Below are 19,015 nucleotides of genomic sequence, written 5' to 3'. Positions count from 1 at the left end.
AGCCTCAGCAATTTCATAAGATCCAGCCTAATGTTTGTATAGTACATGTATCATTAGTATCCTGTTTTTTACTTTACATATTGTGAGCATTCTTCCATGAAATTATAAGTTACTCAAAAATAAAAATTTTAATGGCTGATTGGTGTTTCATTTAGAGCTATCTCAAGTTTATCTAAGTAATCCCCTTCTGTTGGACATTTAGGCTGTTTGCAGTTTGGGACCACAATAAAAAGTGCTGCTTGAAACCCCTTCTCCTCAAATATTTGCCGTCATTTTTCCTTAGTTCCTTAGATGGACATCCAGAAGGGGAACTGAATTACTAGGTCATTGATTATGTATATTATTATTCATGATTCATATTACCAAATTGCCCTCTGGAAAGGTTGCTGTCATTTTAAGTGCACTGGCAGGGATGTGGGCAGAGAGGGCTAGCCCTGAACTCTTACAAGCATTGAGGATTGTTGCCTTTTCAAAATCTTTGCAAATTTAAAGAATTTTAAAACATCTCATTATTTAGTTCGCACTTCCTTGATTACTAATTAGGCTGACTACTTTTTCTTGTTTAGTGCCATTGCTTCTTTTTTTTGAAATGTATGTTTATATTCTTTGCCTGTTTTTCAGATAGGGAGTAGTATTAATCCTTTGTCAGATTTGTTGTAAATATGTTTCCAGATTGTCATTTACATTCTAAATTTTGCTTATACCCTGATGTACAGTTTAAAAATTTCCGTAGACAAAATAATAAATATTTTCTTTTCTTATTTCTTCAGTGTTTTCATGTCTAGCTCTTGCTCATTCAGGGATCAGTTAAAAACTCACCCATATTTTTTCTTACAGTGTTTTTTTTTTGTATGCCATTTTTAAGATTGGGTTTTCTACTCTAAAATTTATTTTGGTGTATAGTGTGAAGCTATGAAGATTAACTTGATTTTTCTTTTCCAACTAGTCTATTTTTCCAGTGCCATTTATTGAATAATTCATCTCTTCCCCATTTCTTTAGATTCTTCCCTTATCAGATATTAGGTTCTTAAATATGTCAGATCTATATTAGGTCTGTTAATCAGACTCCATTCATTTATATGTTAATTCTTGTGTCTGTGCCACCTTTAATAATTGTACTTTAAAATATATATTTTTTAATATCTAGTAGGGCAAACCCAACCCATTATTCAACTTTTTTCCAAAACATGTTTAATTATTTTTATCAATGTATCCCTTCAAATGAAAGTCTAGTTGAAAATCCCTTTGGCACATAATAGGTACTTAGAGATTCATTCAACTGATATAATATTTAGCTTTTTAATCCAAAACCATGTTGATTTTATTTGAATTTTATTTTACTTGAATCTTCTTTAATGTCTTGCCTTCCTGAGATAAACCCTATTTACATATACGGAAAATCTTTAAATGGCATTTAATGAAAAATTAAATTTCTTTCTATAGCTTATTTGGACTTCATTTCTTTTAGTCGTAAGACAACTTTATCTGTGATGAATCGTAGCCACTTTTCTTTTTTATTTTTTTGCGGTATGCAGGCCTCTCACTGTTGTGGCCTCTCCCGTTTCGGAGCACAGGCTCCGGACGCGCAGGCTCAGCGGCCATGGCTCATGGGCCCAGCCGCTCCGCAGCATGTGGGATCTTCCCGGACCGGGGCACAAACCCGTGTCCCCTGCATCGGCTGGCGGACTCTCAACCACTGCGCCACCAGGGAAGCCCCGTAGCCACTTTTGTTTGCCATTGAATTACATCATAGAGTGAACAGCTGCATAACACAGTTATCCTAGACTTTAAATAAGTTTGCAGATAGTGTCATAACCACAACCTAATCATTAAATGTTTTAAGTGCATGAATATTATATAAGGATCCCGTATATGAAAGATTAATATACAAAGAAGGGAATTTGCTCTATCTCAATTATTTCAAGAACAAATAAGAAAAATTGGACAGTGAAAAACATTAGAGAAACATTAACAACATTAGTCATAATCCTGTTTTCCAAAGATAATCGCTGTCTACTGTATGTAGATGGTTTTTATACACACACACACACCAGTGTATATACAATGGGGATAAAGTTGTACATGCTATTTTATAATCTGGCTTTCTCACTTAACAGTATACCATGACATTTCCCATGGCATTAATTATTCTTGTACAGTGTCATGTTTAATGGCTGCATAGAGTGGATAGACCATGGTTGATTTTACCAATCCCCTGTGGTTGAACATTTAGGTTTCGTGTGAGTTTTCAATAGTATGAAGCCATAATGAATGTCATTACTCCCTACTTTAGCATTATTCTGGTCCTTGGCATATAAGCTGTATTCTGAGTACATGTGCATATTCATCCGTGGACAAGGCAGCCTCACGGCTCCCTGGTTGTGGCAAGGTCTCCTCTTCTTCAAGGACCTGGAAAGGAGCAAAGAGGACCAGGTTTCCCAGCCTCCTAGAGGTATTTTGCTCATTACTGGAGAAAATTGTAAGTATTGGAGAATTAATGAGAAAAGACTTTCAGAGAGCCTGGAACAGAGAATTTTAGCAGCGTGGAGCCATTTATTCTATGTAGCAAGTGGATTAAGGGTCCGATTCACCGGTGTTTGTATTCGCCACACCTCCAGCCTCCACACCTAGCTCTGTGACCTCTCTAGCCCTTTGTCCACTCTCAATGGCCTGACAGCTCAAGGCCAACCAAAGAAAAGACACACAGGGCATGGACTCCCCTCAGGCCTCTTGTTTCTCCCTGCAAGCTGCTGGGGCTCCTCACGGGGCTCTGAAGATTCTGCCCACAGGTAGATGTTAGGGCTACCTCATCTCAGATGGTGGCCTTGCTGTCGGGATGCATTTTCAGTAGGGGTCCTTCTCAGAAATGCCATCTGGACCAGTACACCTTTGTCTGGAACCCAGAGCAGTGGGGAGAGGAGCTGGGGAAGACGGGATGAGGCTGGCCAGCGCCAGGCTCCAGCACATAGAGATTAGTATGGGAGGGGTGCCGGGGACCATAGCGCTCTGGACACAGGAGGAGGGGCAGGCACTCAACCAGCAGCTGCTCTCCCGCCGGAGACAGAGGCTTTCTTTTGCATCTGGAGAACCTGGCTATGGGAGCAGGAGTGGTTAGAGTACTCGTCAAACAGCCCAGATTGAGTAGGGGAGAGAAAGAAACAATGAAAATTCAGAGTAACTGCAAGAGGAATGTGAGCAACATGGCTGACAGGTATGGAGTGGGGAGGTGGAAAGGCCGTTATTAGCTGCCATTTTCTGAATCTACTCCATTCACTTACTCGTTCACTCATTCATTTATTTATTCACATAATCAACACTTTTATTGAGCATCTACTGTGTACTAGGCCCCATGCTGGGGCTACCAAGATAAACAGGAAGGAGGGAAGGAGTGTTATGTTGACATAGCATCAGCTATGTGTCTGGTACCTTCAAATAGATTTTCTCCTTTAATCATCACTACAGGCTGTGAAATAGGTATTTTTACCTCTGATGAGGAAACAGACTCAGAGAGGTTAAGTAAACTGTCCAAGGCACACAGTTAATAAGTGCTGGAGCTGGGAGTCAGACTTAGTTCTGTCTGAATCCAGAGCCTGTGTTTTGCTCAGGGCTGTGAGCTGCCTCTTGGGATGTTCCTGCCCTGGGAAAGCTCACCATGTGGTGCAAGATGGCTTGATGAGAGAATAGTGGCCAGGCTTGCTCTGCTGTGGCTGCCTGACCAGGAACACCTGAGAGCCTGCGTCTCATTCTGCCATGATCCAGCTCCAAGGGATCTTGTTAAATACGTTTGCAGACCCCCTCTGCCGGCTCTAATCTTGACCATAACCCCTCATGGTCTAGGAGGGATCTTGGGTAAAGTTGCCATCACTCTGCTAGCTGGGGTTAGAGGCCAGAGAAATCTTCAGTTAGGAAGGCTCCCAGGAAAGACACTGCCTAGGTATTTATAAAACTCATTTCAGGGACTTCCCTGGCAGTCCAGTGGTTAAGACTCTGTGCTTCCATTGCAGGGGGCAGTGGTTGCAGAACTAAGATCCCACGTGCTGCACAGCATGGCCAAAAACAAACGAACAAGAAACCAAAAAACTCATTTTGTGTTTAACCTCACTCCTTCTGGCCCTCTGTAACGAGAGAAAACCGCCTCTGAAGCTTATCCTTAGAGCATAGGATCTGGCGCATAGGCTTTACCTCCCACCATCTGCCTCAGATTCCTCTTATCCAAGCTAAGGAATCTAAATCATTTCTCTAGTTTCTCTTCCAGCCCAACCACCCTATTGGGTCTCAGCTAAACCATGAGTGTTAGTGGGCCATGAGTGAGGCAGGTGATGGGTGATAGGATTTAGTGGTTAGAACTCAAAGCAGACTGTAGGGTCTCATTTTGACTTTGCTTTAGACCAGTGGTTCTCTACCATTTAGGGAGCTATTGACCCTTTTGAAAATCTCATGAAAACTGGAATTACACAATTTTCTTCTCAGAAAAATGGGCACATATGGGTTTATATGCAATAACTTGAATGCAGTTTCATGAGGTTCAAGGCCTCCCCCACCACAAACTTTTTTTTTTTTTTTTTTTTTTTTTTGCGGTACGCGGACCTCTCACCGTTGTGGCCTCTCCCGTTGCGGAGCACAGGCTCCGGACGCGCAGGCTCAGTGGCCATGGCTCACGGGCCCAGCCGCTCTGCGGCATGTGGGATCCTCCTGGACCAGGGCACGAACCCGTGTCCCCTGCGTTGGCAGGCGGACTCTCAACCACTGCGCCACCAGGGAAGCCCATCACACACATTTTTGAGGGAAGGCTAGAAAGCCTGTTTCGGTTTGCCAGGTGCTCCTGGAAGGTGCGGCTTAGTATGTCCTCTGGTGAGCAGAGTTGAAGGTTACCTAGGCAACCCTTTGCAGACAACACTTCCCCCCGCCCCAGCTCCTTGTTTTCCATATTCTGGAGAATTCTAGCTCCATGAGATATTCGGATTACCTTGGTTTCTTATTTGACACTTGACACTGTTTGCTTCTCTCTAAAGAAATATCAGGCATCATGAGTCTTCCTGATCCTGATCATTTCCTAGCTTAAGCTGGCTCCTCATTATGCTGGGTCTGTCACGGAAGCTTTGTTGCTTATCTCTGGCAAACACTAACTCATCTCTGTTACTGTGGAGAGGGTCTGGGTTGTAGGGGGAAGCCGTCACATCTTAGCTACTCTTCTCTGCTCCCTGAAACCTACCAGAGAAACCTCAGGACTCACTACTGTCCTGTCCAGTCCAGGACCTTGCTGAGGTTCCCATAACCCATTGCCTCTTCTCTAGCTACTGCTCCTTCACTTTTCAGACACTTTCTTAGGCCTTGAGTTTTATTAGCCCTTTGGGATTTTCTGAATATTTGTCCCTTGTATGTGTTTGGTTGGCCAGAAAGTTCGTTCGGTGAGTAAATATGTTGTTCAATAAAGTTCTTTGTGAAAATGAAAAATGTGTCTTTTACTTAAAAACTGAATGAACTTTTTGGCCAACCCAATACTTCTATCATTGTGTTTCTTACCTGATATTAAAATTACATATTGATGTGTCTGATTCTCCCTCTAAATTAAAAGTCCCTTAAGGTCAGGAACTCTACATTTTTTATCATTATACCCATAGTGACTGGGACTTTACTTGGTACATATAGATGCTCAATTAATATTTATTGAACTGAATTGGGTAGTGTTTAGATACCCAAGGTAATAACTTAAGGAGAGATTAAAAAATTCCCTAAAACTCTAGGAATCTTTCCATGGCCAACCCATCTATGTCAGTTTATCCAGAAACCTAAACATAGTATTGGTGGACATAAGGAGTTCATGCTGTCTCATTTCCATGGAAGGTGTATGTGTGTGTGATGTGATGTGATGTGATGTGCACAGACCTTTCTTTCTTGGTTACAGCAATTATTTGAAAACAATACCAGAAAAAGTCTTTTAATTCTCTCCAGTAATCTCTCCATGTCTGTGTTCTTCTTTCATATTTGTTTATCTCTCTGATACATCTTAACATCTCTTTTATCTCTCTTTCGCATTTGGTTCACATGTCCTAAGACAGGCTGGACAGCAGTTACTCTGATTAGCAGCTACCCAACTAGCTCAGGACCAAGGACAGCAGCACGCACGTCCTTGAAGTGGGAGAAGGGGCTTTAGTTTGCTAAAGTTTGTTCAATAATATGACCTTTGGGTGTGGCCCTTCTCACCTGTCAGGCTGCACTTGCAATTCTGCAAACCTGGTTATTACTTTGGCCCTAGTTGTTCTATGTCTGTGGTGGACCTGTGTCCAATCTGTCCCTCTGGCATTGCTTCCACTGACGGGCATGGTAGTGAGACCAGGGCAGGAATGGCACAGCTGTGGAATCAGAAAGCCTGGAGGTGAGAACAGGGAGAAACTCTGGGCTGGGGTGAGAGAGACTGCTCCAGGAGCTGCCCATGAGGGTCTCCTGCTCTGAGCTCTGCAGTCAGCCATTGCTGCTTTACTGCGACCCACACCTGAATTTCAGGCCATGGGGGTGGGTGGGGGGAGAGGAAAGAGGCCTTGGGGATGTGCTGGGCCATTTCCTATTTGGATGTCTACCTGAGTGCCTTTCATAATGGCAGAGGCCAAAGCTGACTTTTTATATCAACAGTTTCATTTTTAACTAAAGTCATAATGTCCTGATTAAATCAAAATTAAAATGCTATTGATGTGCACACTGGGGAAGAGTGAGGGTCCCAAGGAGTGAAACTTTTACATGTCTGAACTTCCACAGCACACACCTCCTGCCTCTGAGTACCTCTGTAACTCTCTCTAAACATATTATGGAAGCAAATATACTGCTAACGTTCAACAGCTGATTTATATTCAGCACTGATTCATCACTGGCAAATGTTTTGTGTTACTTGGAGGAACTGTCCAAGAGTAATGCTCAGTGTAAGAAAAAAAGACAATAAATCTACCACCCTCACCACCATCTGTGAGGCATGAGCACTTTAAATAACCTGATCAGTTAGCAAAGACTCTGTTAAAAAAAAAAAATGATGAGCAGGTATAGTCACTTCTGAAGTGGCCATTTTCTTGTGTCCAGAGGACATTGAGTGATGGCAACTTTTCTGGGAAGGGAGGGAGAGTGAGTGAACCTGTGAACCAGCTGAGGTCTCAGCTCAAGCTAATATTAAAGCTTGTGAAGAATAAACAAATGGTTTGCTCATTAGCTGGGCTTAGAGAGGTGTTACCCACATGTTTAAAGTGCTAATTATTAGTGATCTTTAATGGAGCTAATTTAGCAGTGGTAAGTGTTACACATTTCTGCTCTTCAGAAGTAGCCCATTAGCCAGGCCTTTATATCTAATATTGACTTTAGGAAGTTAATATTGAAACAGGCCACAATTAAGAGTTCACGTGAAGCATGAGGGAGAAAGATGGAGGTGGGGTAAAAAAAAAAAAAAAGGCACAGAGAGGGACCAGGAGAGGAAGAGGCACAGCTGCTATTAATCACCTTTTGTGTGGAAGGCACTGTGGATGAATAAGATTTGGTTCCTGGGCTGCTCGTTAAGCACTAGCTGTGTGCCAGTCCCTGCCATCAAGAGCTTAGAGTCTAGAGAGGGATCCAGATGCAGGAGTGGAGATGGCATGGCAGTGAGGTGCCTGCCATGTGATGTACAGAGAAGGGAAGCCAGGCCCGCCTGGGGTCGGGATGGAGTTAGGGAAAGCACCCTGGAGAAGCGACACAGCTCACTATGGAGCAGGGCAGAAAGTGCTCATTGTGAGGGGTGACGTTCAAATGCATGTCAGAGTTCAGAGAACGTAGACATTGTATCCCCATTGTGTAAAGACGGCTCAATCTGGCCATCATCGCAAGTCCCTGGCTACTGCCTCACACTGCATAAGGCCTCGTCAGTTTGTTTGGAAAAGCTTAGTACTTAGCAGTTGCTGAAAGAGGAGCCTTTATGTTTTTTTTCCTTCTCCCCTTTTGCGCTGAAATCAGGTGAGCTGAGGTTCGTGAATGTCCTTCTCTCAGAAGTCCCATGACCTGGTGCCGGGGTCGGTGAGAGCCTACCACACCATCGCTGCTCTGTGGCTGCTGCTCAAGGGGTGGGAGGGTGCTGCCAGCTGGTCTGACATTTGCAGGTGTCAGTGGGGTGATAGATCCCCAGCTGGGGAGAGGCAGTGGATCCCCATGCTGTGTGGTGCATCAGTTGCTGACACTAAGCTGCCCAGTCTCTTTCTCGGCCAGATTTATTCCTTCCGCTGAGCTCTGCACACACTTCCTGCCTCAGTGGCAGGAGTTTTAAGGAGAGCTCCAAGGAACATATTTATAGTCCCCGGAGGAGTTGCCTCAATAGCTCGTTAGCGTGTCTGTAAAGAGGAGACAAGACAGTCACCTCCGTGTGTGTGTGTGTGTGTGTGTGTGTGTGTGTGTGTGTGTGTGTGTGTGTGTTTCTCTCCAGCTTTTTGTCTCTCTTACCCTTTCCCCTCTCATTCTTGCCACCTCTCTCCTCTTGGGTTAATATAGGAGAGGGAGAAGGAGAGAAGGGACGGTGAGGGGAATAAAGATCATTGCCACTTTGCACCGATAGGTTCCCTCTCAGCCCAGCTGCACTGACAGCATCTTCTCCCAAGGGCTTTGCCCATCTAGTCCCTACAGAGAAGGGGCCATGTCCTCAAGTCTCTTCCCTTTATGAATAAGTTCCACATTGCATCTTCAGGGTCTTCCACAAACTCTCAGCCTGCTTGCTGGCCTGGCAGGCTCCCAGGAGGTACCTAGCAGACAAGCATTCCTCCTGCTTCTCTTAGAACCTAGGGAAAAGATATAAAGAGGCCGAGTTCCAGTGCCCCCTGCCCCCCAGTCCACCACCCACCTCAGCAGGGGCTGTGTGTCCCATTCTCCCTTCAAGATAGAACAGAGTGTGACGTGGAGGTTGGAGTCAGCACCTGCTGGGTCCAGCTCTGTTCTGGAACCACAGCATTCCTTTGGGACCAGCCAGATTCCACCAGCTCTGGCCCTTGCTGCGGCACAGTCCAGCTCTCTGAGCTTCTGCAGGCGCTTGCAGACACATCGTTGCCAGGGACTTCTCGGGAGCCCACCCTACTGAGATTGTTCAAGTTCAGAATGAGATCACGGAGCCCACCCACCACCCCCATGCCCTCCTGTCCGTGGCTGCGTAACCCTGCTTTTCTGTTCAGTCTGTTCTCTGTCTCTAGCACACAGCTCGCTTGCCCCTTCCTCTCTGCCTTGGCACATACTGCTCCCCACCAGAGCACTGTTCCATTCAAAACCTAGTTCAAAGATCACCTCTTGGTGGGGCCACCCTGATGAACTGCCTCCAACTCACCCCTCTTACTCTCTGTCTTCGTAGGACCTGTGCGTGCTCAGTTTCAGTGCAGTGTTTCTTTATCCTCTTTGGCTTGACAGGCACTGTGTTAGGTGCTGGGGTAGAACACCGAGTAAGACATGGTCCCCACCCTTGGGGTGTCAGGGTCAGTTAATGGGGAACAGAATGAAAGCATAGAAATGCCATTCAGGAGTGACAGAGTACAAGGTACAGTCAGGGACAGCTCAACTTGATGGGGAGGTCAGGGAAACTGCCCAGAGGAAGTGATGGATTAGAGAAAGATTTAAGAGGTCGAATCAACAGAGCCAAGTGACTGGATCGATATTTGCAGTATAGGAGCGGGGGTGGGGTGGAGTCTAGGATATGCCTCCCAGGTTTCTGTTTGGGTAACTCAGTGGTTGAGGGCACCAGTAGTCAGGGTAGAGGGGATGCAGGACAGCCATGCTGGAGGCAGGATGGGAGGATCTTTACCAGAATCTCAGACTCTTAAGCTTTGTTGTTTTTTTTTTTCCTTTTAAGGGAACTTTATTATTTTTATTTATTTATTTTCGGCTGCGTTGGGTCTTCGTTGCTGCGTGGGCTTTCTCTAGTTGCGGCGGCTGGGGGCTACTCTTCTTTGCGGAGCGCGGGCTTCTCATTGCGGTGGCTTCTCTTGCTGCGGAGCACAGGCTGTAGGCGCACGGGCTTCGGTAGTTGTGGCTCGCAGGCTCTAGAGCACAGGCTCAGTAGTTGTGACGCATGGGCTTAGTTGCTCCACGGCATGTGGGATCTTCCCGGACCGGGGTTCGAACCCGTGTCCCTGCATTCGCAGGCGGATTTTTAACCACTGTGCCACCAGAGAAGCCCCTGAGTTGTTTTTTTATAGAGTGTCTGGTAGCTTCCTGGGGTCAGGGGAAATGAGCATTAGGCATTTTATTGGGCAGGAAACTCTCAGAGGGCAAAAATTGGGTCTACCCTCCAAAGGAGCAAATTGCCTGAGATAAGCACTGTGTTCTCCTTAGATGTGGAGCTCCCTAGGGTGGGGGCACCTCTCCTTCCTCTGTTTGTCATCCAGTGTTGCCCAGTGTTCAGGGCTTTGCACCTATGGGTGGGAGTGCAGGTGTGATGAACAGGCATAAGCCTCCTGGCTGCTCTGTCCTCCAGGGCCATCTCAGAGATGGCATCTTTGCCTGTAAATATGATCAGTGACAGTGTTTATGGTACTGAGAGCAGTTAGAGAAGGCGGAGGGCTCTGAGGGTTGGGGTAGCTAGGAAGATTTGTTGTGAAATTAAAATATTTGATTCATGAGAGAGTGGTTTTAAGCTACCAGAATTCTGAGCAGTTTGGACAAGTGTTATTCATAAATATTCCTACTGCCAAAAAACAAGACATGGTCCAGTCGCAATGCCCTGGAGGGGGATAGCCCTCCTGGATAGCCTTTTCATGCCAGAGCTGGATTTGAGTTCTGGGTCACAGAGTAATGGCTGAATCTCTGGAATCCTGGGCAGAGGGGAGGGGTCTTCCCATGGCGGGAGTGGGAGGGGTCATGACCAGCAGCACTAGGTCAGAGTTTAGAGGTTCTGCTTAGACTGGGATAAAGGATGCTTTTGTCTGTCTCTGCCTTTGAAGCAACTCTGGAATAGAAAGACATACTTTAGAGTATATCACTTCCCTAAACATGATGCATATTCATCACCTGGGTTTCTTGTTAAAATACAAGCTCTGATCTTGTAGGTCTGGGGTGGGGCCTGGGATTCTGCATTGCTAGCAAGGTGGTAGATGACGCTTGTTACTTTAAGTAGGAAGGATTTAGGACTCACCATTAGGAAGCCTTTCCTTTGGGCTCCCTGGCATTCTGTACACTTGATGTCTTATCTCTAATAATACCTCATTGTCCTGTCTGCATACCTATCTACCTCTGCCTGGAAGACCCCTGGAGAACAGCGTCCATTTCTTATTTGTCAAAGTATCACCACAGCCTAACGTAAGGCCTAGCACATAATAGGTGTTCAATAGAGAACTGATAAAAGAATGACCCTGGGAATAGGAAACTGTCCAAATAATGCCAAAACCAAGGTTCTGCCTACTGAGCTCTTGGAATTCTCAGCTCTTTTGTACAGCAGATCAGTCAGTGTTTCAATGCCACTGTGATCAAGGCTCCCATGCTGGACACCACAGGGATGGCGTGGAAAGAGGAGGCAGAGACCTGAGCATTGGGAAATTTGCTGTCTCAGTGGCAAAACAGGGTTAGGGCCCATTGGATGCAACATTAGCATACTTACACAATAACCTCTAACTAAGTGCAAATTAAGGGGGTGTGACTGAGAACCAAAAGGAAACAAAGAGCAATCCATGGGTACCCTGGCAGCTTGCACCTCGAAATGCTCAACACTTACTTGCTTCTTCACTTGTTGAAATCATGATTGCATCCTAAAGGAGGTTAGCATAGACAAGGCACCCAGCTGCCCTGGGAGACTCACTGCCATCCCAGAGCCACAAAACCACAGACAGGGCCTGTGACACAAGGGCTGGTCCTGCTCTTGCCATGTGGGGCCACACAGAGGCTGGGAGCCAGAGTGGGGATGGTCGGCACCTTCCAGCCACGGAGCAGTGACTAGGAAAATGTGAAGAGGAACAGGCAGCAGCACTGTGAGCATCACCCGTTTGGAGCGAGGAGGAGGTAAGAGTGGGGCTTGGAGAAGACCCGTGCTGGAGATCCTGGGGAGATGGCGGTGGTAATTTTTACTTCCCTAATAGAGGCAGAGCATTTCAGCTTTGCTAATTAACAGCACAGCAGGCTTGTAAATCTGACAGCAGCAGGACGTGAATGGGGTGGGATTAACACTGAACAGGGGAAGTGTGCCTTTGTCCTTAAGATAAAACACAGCATTCATGTTGGGCCAGGCCCATGGGAGCCCTCTGGTTCTTTCTTTTCCTGCAGTAACCCCAAGGGCACAGGGACCTTTATTTCTTCTCAGCCTTTCTTTAGAGGTAGCAAGGGGCCTAGGGTTTAGAGTCTAATAGTGCTATCAAATGTACCTTGTATCAGAGAGAGTAATTGCAGTTCATCATGTCTTCCTCCTTCAAGGTGTGTATGCCCCCGGAAGTTCTCCCGTCACTAGTCTCGCAGTTTGGTAACTTGGGCTGTCCGCAAAATGGGGTGCTGTGCCCTGAACATTCCAATCCCTAAACTGATTCCTGGGAAAGAATGGGCTGGGAGGCCAGGGAAGAGTTGTTATATCTTCCCAAATTGCAGTGAATCTTGCCAGGGAATTGGTTCCCAATACTTTCTTTCAAAGCATATTGATCTGATAACCTGAAGATCTTAAAGGCCAATAAATAGGAAGAAAGGGTTTAAAAAGTCTCAGAATACTAGAGCTGAGTGGTACTCTGGAGATCATCTGCTCAGATCACCAGCACTTGGTGTGACAGATGAGGCCACTGACCTTGTGCAAGTCACTTTAGGAAGGGTTAACATTTCATTCATGTATTTATTCTTGCATCAAATATTTATTGAATATTTACTGTGAGTCTGCCCAGACATGTACCTGGGAGTGAAAACATGTTGCTGTTTCATTGGTCCTGTTTGAGTTAGCTTTCAGTGAAGTTCCCCTCTCTTATAGATTCTGACAGCTGGTTTCACAAGGATGGTGGGGGAATTGACACATAGAATCTTTAGCCAGTGCAAATAGGTTTTCTATGCAAGGTCACCGACTTCTGAGCTGCTGGGCTAATTAGTTTAGCTCTACTTGGCTTTACATAATAATGCATTATTGAAAAGTTATTTGTAATTCAATTTATTGGCAAATGAGAAACTAATTCAAACCACTAAGGCAACTTTTATTTGAAGAAACCCTGGAGCAAATCCTTTTATAATGTGAAAAATCTTGTTGCTGTTGGAAATGATTATCCCCTTATTTAAGGATTTTGTAAATCTGGACACTTTAGGTTTTCTTATGGTGGGCACACAACCTGGGAGATAGCTCAGCTGTGGTCTGAACGGGATGAGGGAAGACTCTGGCCTGAGAAGAGGAAGCCCCGCTGGGAATCTTAGACCAGCCCAACCCAAGATAGTGACATTTACTCGGGCCAACAATTGCAAGCTGCCTGGACAAGCTGCTCCCCTTCTCTCAGGTCTTGGAGTCTGGAGGGGAGAACAGAGAGGTGGGGCATGACATACATGACGGGTATGTAGGATGAAATTCCCAATTCCCTCTCTCTCTCTCCACAGGTGGGAGTGGGGAGAGGGCAGGATGGGGAACCTTTTGCTCCTTTTAGAGCAAATTTCAAACTCTTCCTTAATATCTGGGGACTGTGTGGAATTAGAGCCGTCTTGTATACTTTAACGTGGTAGGGGAAGAGAGGAAGAACGGTGGAAAAAAACAGGACAGGAGTTTAGGAGAGAAGAGGATTATGTGGATTCTTATTATACAGTAAAATCTCATTACTTTCCGTCTTGCTATTTTCAAACTTGTAAATAATCTAGACGAAGACAGGACTGAAGTTTAACTTTTCTTATTAAGATTTTTTTCTCTAGAAATTAATAGTGTACGTAGTGACGTAAAGGAGAGTGTATTAAAACTGATGTATAGGAAGACATAGTCCACATATGAAAATAAACTATTTTCATGCAGAAGCATCATTCTACTCAAGCAATTCATGTATTAAAGATGATCCTTATCTAGTTGGTAAGGCCTGATAGGACCCTTCCTTGCTCCAGAAGCTGAAACTTCTTATTGCATCATGGAGAAAATTTACCTATGATCTGTTTGTAATTTCTACAATAATTTATACGGATCCTAGTGAGGTTTAATTGCTTTCCTGTGTTGGAAGATAAAGTCAGAGCATAAAGATCTGTAGAAACTAAGAAAGTCCAAAACCATGCTTATAGTTAGAACTTTCTTTTTTATGGTGTTATTGTTTTTCCTCTATTGCCCACGGTCTTCTCAAAGTGAGCCTTGCAGCTGGTTAATTCAGCATCAGCTACTCTGGGCCAGCTTGTAAAGAGAAGCAACTGATGAAAAAAAGCCTCACTGTCTTCATTTAGTGAAAAATGAAAAAGAAGAAATAGGTGAAAGGGTCAGAGGCCCTTTGGAAATTTGTTTTGGGTTAGGGTATGACCTCTGACCATGGACACTGGCATTCTGGGGATACGTCTCTTCTTCTCTTTGGCTGAGTGTGCAACTGTCTCATTTCCCTTCCCTAGGCCAGTGACCTTACTCCCAGGTCGTTGCCAGAATTCCTAACAATTTTGGATCCTTGAAATAGTCAAGTTTTAGGGATTGAGACACCCTGAGTGGGACCATCCTGTCCAGCACATTTCTCCCCTCTGTAAATTGTCAGGTTGGGACCAGAAGAGAGTAAGCCAAGTGGAGAAAGGCACTAGAAGGGGTGTCTGTGGTCCCTGGTTCTCTCTCACTGAGCTGACACAGGGCCGCCACTCTTCCGGGGTCCCTCTGAGCCATGTCCCTAGAGGCGGTACACAGCAGAGATTCCATCACAGCCTGCAGGGCTCTGAGTGTGCGCTGGCTCTCCCTGAGAGTCCTTGTGGGGTACTCAGGGTAAGTGATAGGGGTGCAGTGGGCTGGCCTGGAGCTTTTGTGAGTATGTGTAAGCTGAGTCCTCCCTTCCCACGCATCGCACACGGGGCTGGGTTGTCCTTTGCCTCCAGAGGCTGCTGTTCCTCTGGGCACATTGTTATTTTGCATTCTGTGTGAGCCCCAGGCCTCTGCCCCCAACCCTCTAACAGGAGCTCAGCTGGACTCCTGAAAGGACTTTCCAACTGAGAATCGAGATTTAGGCAGAGAAAGAGTTGCTGAAGAAGGGAGGGTGTTTCCTTCCCATGGGATTGACATTGCTCACCAGCTGTCCATTGTGGACTGAGGACGGTGATACTGAAAAGGCGGGAGGAGAGGTGGGGAGGGGTTTTGCACTCAACTTTGCTTGTCACTTGGGGATTTTCACTTTTCCCATCTGTAAAATGAAGACTCACAGTTGCTGTGCCACATAGAGGAAAGGCAAAAAGAATTATTTAGGGCATTGTGGTCCATCTTGATGTTAATTGACCTGTTCAGCAGATATTTACTGAGTGTCTACTGTGTACCAGCCACTGTGCTAGCACTAGAAGTGCAAAAATGATTTCTAAAAAGCCCCCATCTTCATGTTCACAGCAACAAGGCTGTAGTTGTTGGCTCCAGGGCTTGGAGCTTTGTGTGTGTTTTAGGGGGTAACTTGGACTGGTCTCTCCTTGAAAAGGACCTGGAGGGCCATACCCTCGGTCACCCCTGTGGCCTGGCATCACGTGGAAGAGTCCTTTCTGTTGTGGAGCCTCTCCTGCTCTTGGGCTGGGCTGTGGGGCCTGAGCAAGGCATTACTTTCTGGCTCATGATGGGGTTGGGAAACTAAGGGTGGAACTGAGGGATTCAGCCATTTGGCCTCTTTCACCCTTATTCTTTCTGTTTTGTTCTCTGACAGGGTCTTTTCGGAATGATGGTTTGAAAGCTTCTGATGTCCTTCCCATCCTAAAGGAAAAAGTGGCCTTCGTGTCTGGTGAGTGTCTACGGAAGCTTCCTTTATAGTGGACCTAGAGAAGTTGTGTGTGTGTGTGTCTGTGTGCATGCGTGTGCGCAGGCACTCACTTCTTTGTGTGCTAGTGAGAGAGAAGTGGTGGTGGAAGCGATGCTGTCCCCTGCAGCTGCTTCCTCTCTCCAGAGGCAGGCAGAAAGGGCAGGGAGCCCTCTGGTCCCCACTGGGTGTCCTGGAGGATGTTCACAACAGAAGGTGAGTGCCCTCCCCGCATCTTGCACCCACACACATCCACCTCACCCCGCCCCACCCTCCCAGGCTTTTCAGGGCCGCAGGAGCTGCTGAGGCCCCTCTGAGAGATGCTCCAGCTGGAGGGGTCTGTCCGCTTCACACAACCCCAGAGGTTTTATTTGGGTTCATCTCTGAGTGGGTGGAGAGGAGATTTACATTTTTTCTTGCTCCTCCTTCTCTCTCCTTCCAGCAAAGGGAACTCAAGTGAGTTATTTGTGTCTATTTATTTATTTTTCTGAATAGTACTCATTTCTTACTTCTCTCTCCAACCCGTCTTATGCACCTGGCCCCTTTAATGTCTAATTCAGGTGTTATCAAACTGTAGCCTGTGTTTTGCTGCAGGCCAGCCACCTGTTTTTGTAAATAAAGTTTTACTGGAACATAGCCATGTGCATTCACTTAGTAGTGTATTAATTAGCTTCCTATTGCTGCTGTAACAAGTTGCCACAAAGCTTGGTGGCTTACAGCAACAGAAATGTATTCTCTCACAGTTACAGAGGCCAGAAGTCCAGAATCAGTCTATTGGGCTGAAGTCAAAGTTTCAGCAGGCTGAACTCCTTCAGGAGGCTCTAGGGGACAATTTGTTTCTTGCCCCTTCCAGCTTCTGGGGGCTGCCTGCATCCCTTGGTTTGTGGCCACATCACTCCCATCTCTGCCTCCATGGTGGTATTGCCTTCTGCTCTTCTGTCTGTGTCAAATCTCCCAATGCCTCACAGTAAGGATACTTGTGACTGCACTTAGGGCCCACTCAGATATTCCAGGATAATCTTCCCATCTTAGGAGCCCTATCTGCAAAAGCTCTTTTTCCAAATAAGGTGACATTTACAGGTTCTAGGGATTAGGACTTGATATGTTTGGGGGTCATTATTTAGCTTTTTTACAAGTATTGTCAATGGCTGCTTTGTTACTGTAACAGCAGAGTTGAGTAGTAGTAGTTCTAGCAGAGACCAGATGGCCACAAGCCTAAAATGTTTACCATGTGGCCCTTTAAGAAAAAGTTTGGTGACCACTAACGTAATTGAAGCCAAACTATAAGGTGCACCAACATCACTCTGGGTGCCAGTTCTAGGGCATTAATATAGGCCTCCTGGATTAGAATCTCTGGCAGGGACTGGGGGAATGGCAGCGTGAGAATAACGAAGGATCATATTTTAAGAAATACATCCAGGTGCTTAATACACATTCGTGGATTGAGCCTTTGTTTCTGGATGATTCTGGTCATATACAAGGAGTGGCGATTCAATCACAGTGAAAGAGCCAGCACAGCCCCACAGTGCGGGGGTTCACCCTTGCTTGTTGGTGATAGCCAAAATGGAGAGAAGGCAGAGAGAGGAAGGGGGTTTGAGGAAGGAAAAACCAAGTAGCAGGTGTCTCCCACCTGACCAGAGGGAAGAGGCGAGAGAGCAGAGTATGTGATGGGAGTATATAAGCCTTTGAAAGGTACAAAGTGCATTGCATATTATTATTATTATCATTAGTGGTAATAATAATATAGTGTTTTGCTATTGTTTTTGCTGTTAGAGAGAGTGGCTGGGAAGCTGCCTTTCCTTTCCCCATTTAGTGTTAGTTGCTGGCATATCTTGTTAGGTGGTGAGCCCCTGTCACTGAAGATGCTGAAGCTCAGGCTGGTCCCTTGGCAGGATCACGTGGCAGCGACTTCAGTATGGGGAGAGGTGGAAGCCAGCCTCCAAAGCCTTGGATCTGGGTGCTTGCTGAGCATGTGGGAAGACCTTGTATAGAAGTCCTGGGGCTGCTGGGCAGCACCAGGCCTCTGACTTCTGCTGTTGCCCATCATCTGGGTTCCCAGGACATGGCCCACAGCTCTATAGGGAGCCGGAGCAGATATTTTCCTTTTATTCTTTAATGCCTTGAGCCTATTTAACCTATTTAACCCGGTGTCCTCCCTCTCCCTGGGTGTCCTGCTAATTCTCCCATTCTCTATGCCTGATGCTTCCTCTATCTGCAGTGCATTCCCCACACCTTCTGCCAGTTTGAGCCTTTCCTCTCCGTCCCAAGTCAGTTCCCACTTTGCCTCCTCTAGGAAGCCTTCCTGGTTTTTTTTTTTTCATCTTTATTGGAGTATAATTGCTTTACAATGGTGTGTTATTTTCTGCTTTATAACAAAATGAATCAGCTATACATATACATATATCCCCATATCCCCTCCCTCTTGCATCTCCCTCCTACCCTGCCTATCCCACCCCTCTAGGTGGTCACAAAGCACCGGGCTGATCTCCCTATGCCATGTGGCTGCTTCCCACTAGCTATCTGTTTTACATTTGGTAGTATATATATGTCCATGCCACTGTATCACTTCATCTCAGCTTACCGTTCCTCCTCCACGTGTCCTCAAGTCCATTCTCTACGTCTGCATCTTTATTCCTGTTCTGACTTACTTCACTCTGTATGACAGATTCTAGGTCCATCCACCTCACTACAAATAACTCAATTTCAGCCTTCCTGGCTTTAATGCATACCCTCTGAGCACCATTCTGTTCCACATCAGCTCAGGGCATATGAGTGCAGACAGGGTACATTCTGACACGGGGACCCTTGCTTGACTGTTCGTGGTTTATTTTTTCCCATGTGAATTCCGTCAGAGCCCTGGGGCAGGGCCCAGCCAGCCCTAGAAAAGAGCTTCCCAAGTGTAGGGAGTGTTCTAATGGAGTACAGAGCAACAATGTGCCAGGAAGGCAGTTAGTTAGGCATGAGGCCAGTAGCTGCTTCCCAGAGTAGGACCAAAGGGGCCGGGGATTGCAGCTCACGCCCATGTGTCGTTGTGGGCCAGGCAGCCCGGAATAAGTCTTTTTTTTTTTTTTAATTGAAGTATAGTTGATTTACAATGTCCTGTTAATTTCTGCTGTACAGCAAAGTGACTCAGTTATATATATATATATATATAT

The 19,015-nt window shown here is 45.9% G+C and overlaps 1 protein-coding gene across 16 annotated transcripts in view; it reads left to right on the top strand.

The window, feature by feature from the left end:
- KALRN (kalirin RhoGEF kinase) overlaps window positions 1-19,015 on the top strand; it is a 642,647-nt gene that overhangs the window by 166,217 nt on the left and 457,415 nt on the right. For all 16 annotated transcript variants that reach the window (XM_079922559.1, XM_079922555.1, XM_079922558.1 and 13 more), the window contains exon 2: window positions 15,771-15,845. In XM_079922559.1, coding sequence (XP_079778685.1) covers window positions 15,771-15,845 — 75 coding nt within the window. The remainder of the gene's footprint in view (window positions 1-15,770; window positions 15,846-19,015) is intronic.

This window comes from Stenella coeruleoalba, assembly GCF_951394435.1.
Source record: "Stenella coeruleoalba genome assembly, chromosome: 5".
Classification (NCBI taxonomy): Eukaryota; Metazoa; Chordata; class Mammalia; order Artiodactyla; family Delphinidae; genus Stenella; species Stenella coeruleoalba.
The sequence above is the reverse complement of the archived record's forward strand: the minus strand, read 5'-3'. Positions and strand labels throughout refer to the sequence as shown.